This window comes from Pantherophis guttatus, chromosome 3 (genome assembly GCF_059756535.1).
Source record: "Pantherophis guttatus breed Tessera chromosome 3, ASM5975653v1, whole genome shotgun sequence".
Lineage (NCBI taxonomy): Eukaryota > Metazoa > Chordata > Lepidosauria > Squamata > Colubridae > Pantherophis > Pantherophis guttatus.
In genome coordinates this window covers 39,676,041-39,688,261 of record NC_142065.1, presented here as the reverse complement: position 1 = coordinate 39,688,261, position 12,221 = coordinate 39,676,041, and the positions used below count along the sequence as shown (strand labels likewise).

Genomic DNA, 12,221 nt, shown 5'->3' with positions numbered 1-12,221 from the left:
ATCCAAATTCCCAATCTCAAAAGACTAATAGTTTATTTCCAGTTCCCCCAATTGATTTTGACTATGTGCCGTTTCCAGATTTGTTTTCTCAAGTCATTAAGAAACCGTGGAATCGGCCTGGTTCAATTTCTGGACCCAATACATTTGATAGAAAGCTGTATTGTAGCTCCCCTGAATTGGATGCTCTTCTACAGTTACCTGCGGTAGATGAGCCCGTGGCCAGCCTCACTTCACCATCGGTGTTGGTTAGTGATGCTGGAGATGGTCTAAAATTGGAAGACAAACGGGCAGAGATGAATTTCAAAAAAATGCATCAGGCTGCCGCTTGGGCAATCAGGGCGGCAACATCCGCCTCATTTTTCAACAGAGCCTCATTAACTTGGCTCCGTCAATTAAAAGAGGGGATACCTCCACAAGATGTTAAATTTATGCAAAATGTGACTAAGTTAATAGCTGCAGCAGAATATTCAGCTGATGCATCTCTGGACGCAGCAAAATTTGCATCAAGAGCATTGGCTTCAGCAGTTTCATCAAGGCGTCTTCTTTGGCTACGCCAGTGGAGAGCTGATATGAAGTCAAAATGGCGCCTTACTGCGGCACCATATCAAGGACAGTCTTTATTTGGGGCATCATTAGAATCTATTTTAGTGGAAGGTCGAGATAAAAAGAAAGTACTACCATCTTCATATAGGCGTTATGATAGACGTTTTTCACCATATTCAAGACAGTCCTTTCGGCCAGAGCAGGGACCCAGTGGTTCCAATTTTCAAAGAGCTTCTACTCAACAGTATTCTTCCTTTTCGGATAGAGCGTCCTTTCGAGACAGGGGAAGACGTCAGGCAGGTCTCAAACGTCCTTTTAGGGGAACGGGTTCTCGCTCGTTCCGCAGAGGAAAATGACTCGACAACCCATGTACCCGTTGGAGGGAAAATCCAATTGTTTTGCAAAGAGTGGAAACTTTCAACAACAGACAATTGGATTCTTCGTACAGTGACGGACGGACTACAACTGGAATTCACGTCACCACCTCCAATGTTTTTCCTTCAATGTCCATTTTCAAACATCCCTTTAAAAAGACAACTAATGGAGTTGGAAATTCAACACTTACTTCAAATAAAAGCAATAGAACCAGTACCTCAACATCAAATACACAAAGGATTTTATTCAATTCTTTTTCTTGTGCCCAAAAATTCGGGAGGATGGAGGGGCATCCTCAATCTAAAGCGATTAAATCTCCATGTGAGGTATCGCCGTTTCAAGATGCACTCCCTCAGGTCACTGCTAGGATGTATCCGGTCCAACGATCTCATGCAATCCATCGACCTGAGGGAGGCATATCTACATGTACCGATTTATCCAACGCACAGGCAATTTCTCAGATTTGCATATGCAAATCGCCATTTTCAATACCGATCTATGCCTTTTGGCCTTTCGTCGGCTCCAAGAATATTTACGAAGTTAATGGCAGCAGTAGCGGCAACACTAAGGGAGAAATCAGTAAGAATTGTCTGTTATCTGGATGATATTTTAATCCTGTCGTCATCGGTACATCAAGCAGAACTGGACAGACAGACAGTTCTTCAAACACTGCAAAATCATGGATTGACTATCAATTGGGACAAAAGTCAGCTGGAACCAACAACCCGAATATTACATCTAGGGGCAGTAATAGATTCCAGACAGGGAATAGTGTATCTTTCCCCAGAGCGCCAATCCAGCATTCGAAAAATGATATCTCAAGTGTTGTCTCTGAGAACTGTACCTTTGATTCTGTTGTCGCAACTATTGGGAAAACTAATTTCATGCATAAACATTGTGCCTTGGGCTCGACGACACTCTCGTCAGTTACAATGGCTAATGTTGCCCTACCAAAAGCAGGGCACGGCAGACTCACAGTTCAAGATAAAGTTATCTCCGATAGTGAAACTATCACTAAAATGGTGGATATCACCAGCCCTGAGAGCAGGAACGCTATTTATAGAGCCACCAAGGATCAAGCTGACCACGGATGCCAGTCTGATGGGATGGGGAGCCCATCTCGGGTCTCAACTAGCACAGGGAAAATGGTCTCCTGTAGAGAAACAGTACAACATAAATTTCCTAGAATTAAGAGCAGTCAGATTAGCACTAAGACATTTCCATCAGGAAGTAGCGAAGAAACATGTATTAGTTCTAACAGACAATATGGCCACAAAGGCTCATCTGAACAGACAGGGAGGTACGAGATCAAAATCGCTCATGAGCGAGACAGAAAAACTGATGGCATGGGCAGAGAGATATATACTGTCGATAAAAGCGGAACACATTTCGGGTTCCTTAAATCAACAAGCAGACTGGTTAAGCAGGGGGACCATAGATCAGTCAGAATGGAGATTGAATCCAAAACTATTTCTACAAATTGTAAACAGGTTCGGGAAGCCGATGGTGGATTTGTTCGCCACGGAAAAGAATACACAACTTCCGAGATTTTTCTCAAGATTCCCGACTCCAGGAGCGGAGGCTCTAGATGCTCTGCGAAGTCCTTGGCCTCAGGGACTTTTATATGCATTTCCCCCCATTCCCATCATTCCAATTGTCATAAGGAAAATGATGATGGAAAAAGCAGAGCTCATTCTAGTGGCACCATACTGGCCTCGCCGAGAGTGGTTTGCAGACCTGAAAGATCGTTCGATCGATCAACCATGGAAGTTACCAGTGGGCAGACAGGATCTGAGTCAAGGAGCAATCTATCATCCAAATCCAGACTGGCTACAGTTGACCGTCTGGCGTTTGAACGGATCCGTCTCTTGAAAGATCAGTTACCACATGATGTAATAGACACTATTCAAGCGGCTAGAAGACCAGCAACAGTCCGCATTTATAATGCATCCTGGAAAAGGTTCGCTAAGTGGGCAGTTGAACAACATACAGATCCTACAACGGCATCAGTACAAGACGTTCTTAAATTTTTACAATCTGGATTCAAGAAAGGACTTGCACCAGCTACTCTCAGACGTCAGGTAGCGGCGTTAGCTACAGTGCTTCATACTGACAAGGGACATTCGTTGTCTCAAGATCCCAGAATTAGATCATTTTTACATGGTGCTGTAAATTTAAGACCACCAACAGTACATAGATACCCAACTTGGGATCTCAATTTAGTATTACAGTCATTGACACTAGAACCTTATGAACCTATAAAGGAAATAACATTAAGACATCTTACAATGAAACTAGCATTTCTATTAGCGATTACGTCGGCTAGACGAGTATCTGAATTGGCGGCATTATCTATTCGTCAAGATCTGTGTATTTTCTTTCCGGACAGAGTGGTTATGAGACTGGATCCGGTATTTATTCCAAAAATTAATTCATTATTTCACAGATCGCAAGACATTGTCCTACCTAATTTCTGCCCAAATCCTAGACATCCATTAGAAAAAAGGTGGCATACATTAGATGTTAGGAGGATATTAAAATGTTACATTAAGAGAACGGCATCTTTCCGTAAGTCTGAGGCTTTGCTGGTATCCTTTTTACCATCTACTATGGGACAGAAAGTATCGTCTACAACAGTGGGTAGATGGATTAAAGCATGCATTGCTGCTGCTTACAAGTTGCAAGGTTCACAAGTTCCTGAAGGTATAGTTCCACATTCTACACGCAGTGCGGCTACATCAGCTGCTTGGGCCACTCAGGCTTCAATTGATGATATCTGTAGAGCGGCCACATGGTCGTCTATTTCTTCTTTTATCAGACATTACCGAGTGGATTCATTTGCGGCTGCGGATGCATCATTCGGTAGAAGAGTTTTACAAGCTGTAATTTCCAACCAGAGCCAGGGGATGGAGTCTAAACCCTCCCATTGAATGAAGGCTTGGGTATGTCCCAATCGGTGGAATATCTGAGCAGCGAGGGAGGAAAAAGGACGTTGTACTTACCTGAACGTCCATTTTATCCTCGCTGCGAAGATATTCCAGCCCTCCCAGTGAACTTCCATCACCTGGCCTGGGTTGGGGTTTCTGTTTTTTCTTCCTCTACAGCAAAGAATGGAGTATATTAAGAGATAAATGGTGAGATACGGTACGAAGTCCATAGGATGGAAGTGAACATTATGAGAGTCGACTTCGTGAAAAGACTGGACATGCGCAGAAGAAAGGGGCGTGACCAGGCTGTAGAGGAAGTTTGAATGGCACCCAGTCAGTACAGTGGCAGTGGATATTATCCCAATCGGTGGAATATCTTCGCAGCGAGGATAAAATGGACGTTCAGGTAAGTACAACGTCCTTTTTAGCAAATACTAGTCTGTGACTTATATCTTAATTTCAGATTCCTTTACTGTTGACCCTAAAATATAGGATATGGGAATCGTGCTATAGAATTTAGAGTGAAGCTTAGATCTGGCCCATGGGGCTGCCCTGGAAATAGGGAAGAACCAGCCTGAGGTGCCTCTGCCAGTGAAAATGGAGCTCAGGAGGCTCCATTTTCAGCCACAATAGCCTCCTGTAGACCACTGCCAGAGAAAACAGGAGCTGGGGGGGTGGGCATGTACAGGCCCAATGAGCTCCATTTTCATTGGCAGAGGGCTGCAGGAGGCCGTCATGATCAAAAATGGGGCCCGAGGGGCCGTGCGCACACCCCAAGTTCCGTTTTCACTGGCAGAGGGCTGCAGAAGGCCATTGTAGCTGAAAATGAGGCCTAGGCTGCATGTGCCCCCCCCGCCTCTGTTTTCACTGGCAGAAGGCTAGCAAAACAAACTAAAAGCAAAACAACAAAAGGAGGAATGTTTACCCTTTTGCATTTGAGCATCCAAAAAGGGACAGGAAAGGAGAAAGGGAAAGAGGAAGACAAAGAAAAAGAAGGGAGGATGGGAAGAGAGCAAAGAAGGAAAAAGAAGGAAAGGCGGGAGGGAGGGAGGGAGGGAGGAAGGAAGGAAGGAAGGAAGGAAGGAAGGAAGGAAGGAAGGGAAGGAAGGAAGGAAGGAAGGAAGGAAGGAAGGCCTTGCCTTAGCAGTTAGCCACCAGCAGCCCTGCTGCCCTTTCGCCATCCCATTGTCTCCTCCTCCTGACCTCTCCTGGTGGTCTCCCATCCTATCGCTGAGGATGCTTTGGAAATGGGGTCTCCTTGCATGGAGAGGGAGTGGGCCTCTGTCTGAGCGCCAAACCCTTGGTGTCCCTCCCTGGTCTTGCCTTCCTCCGCTGGAGACAGTGGATCCCCCCCAGCCCCCTCCCCAGGCCACCACAGCTGCCCCAGACATGAGTGATGTCAAGCTGGCCACACCCACCCTAACCATGGCTACCGCAGCCCCCCGCACCCATAAGGTCAAACACATCCCTGATGCAGCCCTCAATGAAATCGAGTTTGACACCTGCTTTAGAATAACAACAAAAACTAAAAAAGGAAAATGCAATAGTTCATTGAAATTTCTTATTTGCTGCTTAATAATTAAACTAATTATTACAATTATTAAAAAATAATAATTTAATTAAGATTAAACTGTTATGATATGTATCTATTTTAATCACGAGTCAGTACATGTGAACTTTTGTTTAATTATAATATGATTTTTTAAAAAAATACTATTATATAATTTTCTGAATCCATATTCTTCTACTCATAGAAGTGTTCTATGCAGTGAACATTTGCTGTTATAAATGATTATGCAAAATGTATTATTTTTGGCTTTGATAGATACACAAATACATGAATTAATTATGCAGTCCTTTTTTTCTCAATATGTGTTGAGGCAGAGAAGAAACAACTTAGATTTAAGATGAGCCTTATTTCCATACAATTTTTAAACTCTATATCTGTCGACTTGAAATGCAATTGGGTTTTGGATGTTGGGTTTGGATTGGTTTATTTGTTTGGGTTTTTTTAAACAATGTGCAGTTGAATGAGGTGTAAATGAAGAACTTGGTTTAAATGGCTAAACACATATTTTTATTGATATGTGATCTAATATAAGCATTCTTTTACAAACACGTTGTAAAAGAAAATTTCTTGCGAGTTCAGTCAAAGCTCTTGAACTCGCAAGAAGTTTTCTTTTACAACGTTTTTCCCTGGACACAACTGCGAGGAATGCCACGGAGCTTGAAAGGTAAGACGCACATCCCGCTTCTCGCCCGCCCCACTTGCCACCCCAAATTGCATCCCTAAAGGGAGCGGGTGGCTAAGCAAGGAGCAGGAGCCCTGCCATGCCTAGCGAGGGGGGGGGGAGAAGAGACGGCAAGGGGAGCCATGTCTTACTCCACACATCTCGCTTCTCCCCCGCCTCACCTGTCAGAAATGAGTCTTTGTGAGACTCATTGCGCCACCGCCGCCTCATGGAGCAAGACTCTGCAAGGCTTGTGCCCTTGCACGCACGAACGGCAGCACTGCTGCGAGGCTTGACATAATGGCACAGCTACGAGCGGCAGGACGCCAGCTGTGCTGGTATGATGAAGCTCGCGACAGTGTTGCTGTTCATGCGTGCAATGGCACAACAAGCCTTGCAGAGTCCTGCTCCACGAGGCAGTAGCAGCGGTGGGACACGTCAGGGCAGCGGCGGCCAGCTGCTCAGCCGGCGCGAAGAACAGAGGGGAGGCAGCAGCGATGACGGAACATCCAGTCCCATGCTTGCCGCCTCTTCCACCCCCAAAATAATAAGATGCCCCCTTCCAATTAATGCCAAGCCCTTATTTCGGGGTTCAAAAGAAAATAAGACCCTGTCTTATTTTCAGGGAACCACAGTACATCTGCAGTTCATCATAACAGTATGGCTTTCATCACCGTTGCTCTTTCTTTATGCTGTCAGACCAAAGTCAAGTCGCTTAAATAAAATAACATCTAGTTATTTTTATTTTTAACATGATTCTGAAGGTATAACTTTATGAAAGTATTATCATCCTTAGTACTGGTTTGGAAAAACTCAACAAATCAGACTATATATTTTTTCTCAGAATTTTTTATGGACATATCCCAAGTTATTATCAGGAGTTAAGTTTGACTTGAGGAACTAATAAGATATAATAAACCTGGTAAAATGTTTGCAATATTTTCAATATGCTTGACTGATCCATGGAAGGAATTCTCTTGTGCAAAGAAATGAGCAGCACTAACATCATGGATTCAGGCAGTGTCAGTTTTACCGTGTCATGTAAATTCCACCTTCCACAATCTTGTCTATTCTGACATTCTTGACCAAGATGAAATTCTAAAGTGGTCTGTGAAAATGGAGTTTCTTCAGCCACATTGTTCTATGTCTCTGCTGATTTTCCAACTGTGGGCCACAGAAGAGAAAGATGACAGAGACGGAAATAAGTGAAGGTAGTTCAATTGTTCCTGAGCCAGACTGGATTGGCACCCACCATAATCACATCAGTGTTTTTTTTTAAACCTTTATAGCAATGGGGAAAAGGTAGAAATAGGAAGTGAAACATAAGGGGTGAACTTTTAGCATCCCTGATGCTGATTGGTAAGGCTATAATGGTCTGGCACAAGAAAAGGCCTGAGCATGGAGTTAGTCCAGGGGTCAGCAACCCACGCCTCCGGAGCCAGAAGTGGCTCTTTGGGCCCTCTGCCGCGGCTCCCTGTCCCATCACTGGTTCGCCCCACCCCTCTTATTTCTTTTTTGAATTCCAGCCCAAAGCGGCAGGAAGCAAAGGCTGCCTTACATGCAAATGTGGCGTGAAGGCAGGTACATTGCAGCTTCGCTCCTGCACTCTCCTTCCCGATCCTCCTTCTCCTTCTTCCTTCCCCCCGGCCAGGGGGTCCTCTCGTAACCCCCTGGCCGGCTGTGGATGAACTGGGAGTGTGCACACGCATGGAGAGACCCTTCTTAAGCGAGCCGCTGCCTGCTCCGCATGCGCCTTTCCTGAGCTTTGGCACTCGCTTGAGTAGGGTCTCCCTGCGTGTGCGCACGCTCCTGGTTCAGCCACAGCTGGCCCAGGCATCTTGAGAGGAGGAGGGGGAAGAGGGTCACCAGAGAGTACAGGAGCGAAGCTGCCCTGTACCTGCCTTTACACCACATTTGCACATAAGGCAGCCTTCACTTCCTGCCACTTCAGGCTAGAGTCCAAAAAAGAAATAAGAGGGGCAGGGCCAACCAGTGATGGGACAGGAATGGAAACTCTTCACTTTGAAATGGCAATACAAATCCCCAAGGTAATTTACTATTTATGTTGTATAAGAGTGAGAGTAACATATTGCTTTGGCAATTCACATGACTTCCTAATATGCAACTATTATACATCTACATGACTGGGTGAGAGTGAGTGATATCGAGTTGGCCAAGCCCACCCAGGTTTTGTGGCTTCCGGTTTTTCTGTACCTGAAACAAGTCCAAGTGGCTCTGAGTGTTTAAGGTTGCCGACCCCTGATGAAGTGATGAAAAATGTTATAGTTTAAACTGTTTTGTGTGAATAAAGGTATTGAGTGGATAAGGGAAGGGAAGGATAACAAAGTAATGTAACATTATTGAGTCAAGTTTTTTTTTTAAAATAATGGAAATATTTTTTTAAAACTTTCCCAGAACTCTGTTTTTATAACTGTCTAGTTTGAACTGTCTAAAACTGTGATAATTTTGTTTCATTTTTGCTTGGAGAAGTGATTGTATAGATAGTTCTTGACTTACAATTGTAATGGGCTTACAATCTTAAGTCGTGATGGTCATAAAGTGAGTCACCATGTGACCAGACCTGTTTTATTATCTTTTTTTGTGGCAGCTAAGTAAACATCATGATCATAAAGCGAATGCTACAGTTGTAAAGTGAATGTTGGGGTTGTTACCTGAACCCATTGTTTTCTATTGGGTGTTTTTGCTAAAAAGTGGAAACAAACATTATAAATTGCAGTTATATGATCACAGGCAACTGCAGATGTGCCAGTTGATGAGTACCTGAAATGCCATCACAAATGCTATCACATAACACTGGTCTATGACAATAATCAAAGATTGGTTGAAAAGCTTGAAAAGGCACTGCCAGGTCAACCAAAGACAACTGAATTGATATTTAAGCTGACTTGTTTCTGAACCAGAGTTTAGTTCAGTGAACATTGTTTCTGTTTTTGATTTAGTTGGTTTCTGTGTCATCTACGTTTAATATTTTTTTTGAATTTTACATTATTTTTATATTTGTAAATTTGTAGTACATTGTCCTGCATCCCCATGGTATAAGTGGGATAAAAAAAGTAATAAGCTCATCAGTTTTTCTCTTCTAATTACAGAGCTTCCTTATGGCTGGGAAAAAATAGAAGACCCTCAGTATGGAACATACTATGTTGAGTAAGTTTTTTGCCTAAGTATTGAAAGTCCATAATTAATTGAATAACCAAATCCCTCCTTTCCACTTCTTAACTACCCATCACTTTTAATAGAGTGGCTCTGATATGATATATATTTGTTCAGTACACAGTATAGCAGTAGGATAGCAGTAATTTTATTATAAAGCATGACTAGTTAGCTAATATTTTCTTCCTTTTCAGGAAATTTAATGAGTAGATCTATTTATCCTTTAGAAGAATAAAAAACAATTTATTAGCTTTCTGCTGTAAATGGATTATATGAATTTTAAAAAGGAAATTTAAAAAAACTCTTTTGAGTAACAGCTTTTATTAACACTGGCTGTTATAGGGAGTTATATTCAGTTAATGACCATGTGATTCATTTAATAACCACTATGATCCCCTTTACGATCATGGCAAAACAGATTGTAAAATTAGTTAGTTGAGTTAATGGCTGCATCATTTAGAGATAGAAGTTCCAGTCCCAATTATGACTACTTGGATAAGAACAATACTGGAAAAATGAGTAGCATTTAAATAAAATGATAAAGTGCCCACTATTTTTAATGATACATTTTATTTGCAATATAGTAACTCAATTTGAACATTATTAATAATTTTATTATTAAGGGGATTTGGGAATATCTCAAAAAGTATATTAGAAATCTTTATAATTTTATCGAAGTTTTACATACTTTTGAAAATAAGACTTTGGGTCTTGACAGTTTTTTTATTCCTCTGAATATGTGGAATGTTTCCATTTGGAGCAAATTATTTTCTTAGACCAAGTAAATATCCAGAGTATAGTTTTATTATTATTTTTTCTTTTTAAACATTGTGAATCACCAAAATAGATACAGCAAGATAACTAAGTAATTTAGAAATAACAAAATTGTTGACTGATAACTGTAACAAAAATTTTGTTCTTTTAAATCTATGTTCTTGATTATTGTTTGTAGGCCCACCCAAAAGTGTGATAGACTAAAAAAAATATATATTTCTTGCTTTTTAAATTAAACTTGATCCAAATAGTTTTCTTATCCCCCATATAAAAAATAATGATTTAAGACCCAGTCTTTACAACTGATTTATCAGATAATTATTCTCATGACCTTTTATTGTCTTTATCAACATATTAAACAATAGGCAGCACTTGTAATTTCTCCCTCTTCCTAAACTAAGGTTGAATTTAGATCTTGTCCTAAATTCATTCATTTGTTTGAATTCAAATCTCAGTTGATAATTAGAAACAATCTGATTCTTTGTATTCATTTGATTCATTTTTTTTTATTTGATTTATATGCCGCCCTTATCTGGAAACTCAGGACAGCTTACAATGTGTTAAGCAGTAGCCTTCATACTTTTGCATATTTATACAAAGTCAGCTTATTGCCCCCACAAACTGGGTCCTCATTTTACCTACCTTAGAAAGGATGGAAGGCTGAGTCAACCTTGAGCCTGGTGAGATTCGAACTTACAGTAATTTCAGACAGCTGGTGTTAATCACAATGCTTTTAGTCTGCTGAGCTACCAGGCCCTTCTGATTTGATTCTTTGTATTCAAATGAAAGTATGCTATTAGATTTTGAAAAACAGCCTGGGTTTTTCGGATTAAGTATTAAAGTGTTGGAAGCTTAGCAATTACTGAAATGAAGTTCTGCTGGATTTTTGGTAAGAACCTCTGCCTCTTGGAAAGTTGAAAGAATGGACAGCAATATCCAATAATGCAGAAAAAAAGGACCTTTTTCTGTAAATATTTTGTAATTCCATTTGCACTACCATGTTGTGTATTTTGCAGTCACATCAACCAGAAAACTCAATTTGAAAACCCAGTTTTGGAAGCCAAACGGAAAAAACAGCTAGGACAGACTGATGGAGGCTTGTCAAATCCAGGTGCAGTTTTCAGTGGCTACTGTTAAAACCTGAAATATATTTCTTAAGAATATATTCAGTCATCATAATCACCATGTCTCTTTATGCTAGATTTCTGTAAATAGTTAGCTAATATTTGTACTGTTATAAACATGAATCTGAAATAATTCCTGACATTTATATTTTTATGATTTTAAAATATTGTTTTCTATGCCAACTTAATAACATAAATACTTTTTCATCCTAAGTAGTACAGTAGTATTTTAAAAAATGGCAGAATATATGTAATAAAAAAAAGTTTTTAGATTTTTTTTATAGTTAATAAGATAAGCAAAACATCCCAGCTAAGTATCTTTAAAGTTCTTCTCTCTGTGAAAGAAGCGAGAACATAATACTTTTAATGATGAAAATGGATGGATGGATGGATGGGTGGGTGGATGGATGGATGGATGGAAGGAAGACTTTGATATGGCCCAGCATTGGGTGTTTATAAAGAATTATTTAACAGAACAGAATAATATAAACCTACCCATGTTTTATAATGCTAGTCTGTGCATCCAGAAAGTTTTTATCTGACATTTCAAAATAGTTTATCACTACAATATGAATTGCCTTATTCTGCACTCCAGTTTTTGAATAGACATGCCTAAAAGCATTTTCTTTGTGTGCAGAACAAGCAAAACCTTTCTTTACTCGAGATCCATCACAGTTGATAGGGACACTAATACGAACATCACTGAAGAAAAGTACTATGGGATTTGGATTCACAATAATTGGCGGAGACAGACCAGATGAATTTCTACAGGTGAAGAATGTGTTAAAGGATGGACCTGCTGCACAAGATGGCAAAATTTCATCAGGTAAATGAGGTTTTACAATTTATAGTGTAGTTGGATCACAAAAGAGTTTGGTATTTTAGATATTCAGGAACAATTCATTTTTTCTTTCCCAATTAAAATTCATTTATTTATTACTAAAATTTCTATGGACCGCCCTTCTTAAGCTCATAGCTCTGGGCAGCTAGCAATATAGAAATACAGAAATACAATGAAAGAACAACTATTATAAATACAAAATGCAAACGTTAAGGCTTCTCATAGAGCATCT

At 40.6% G+C, this 12,221-nt stretch overlaps 1 protein-coding gene across 4 annotated transcripts in view; it reads left to right on the top strand.

Moving 5' to 3' along the window:
* The window catches only part of MAGI3 (membrane associated guanylate kinase, WW and PDZ domain containing 3), a 124,634-nt gene that overhangs the window by 71,736 nt on the left and 40,677 nt on the right, over positions 1-12,221 (top strand). For all 4 annotated transcript variants that reach the window (XM_034414275.3, XM_034414276.3, XM_060689721.2 and 1 more), the window contains 3 exons: positions 9,187-9,244; positions 11,041-11,135; positions 11,786-11,974. In XM_034414275.3, the coding sequence (XP_034270166.2) occupies positions 9,187-9,244; positions 11,041-11,135; positions 11,786-11,974 (342 nt within the window). The remainder of the gene's footprint in view (positions 1-9,186; positions 9,245-11,040; positions 11,136-11,785; positions 11,975-12,221) is intronic.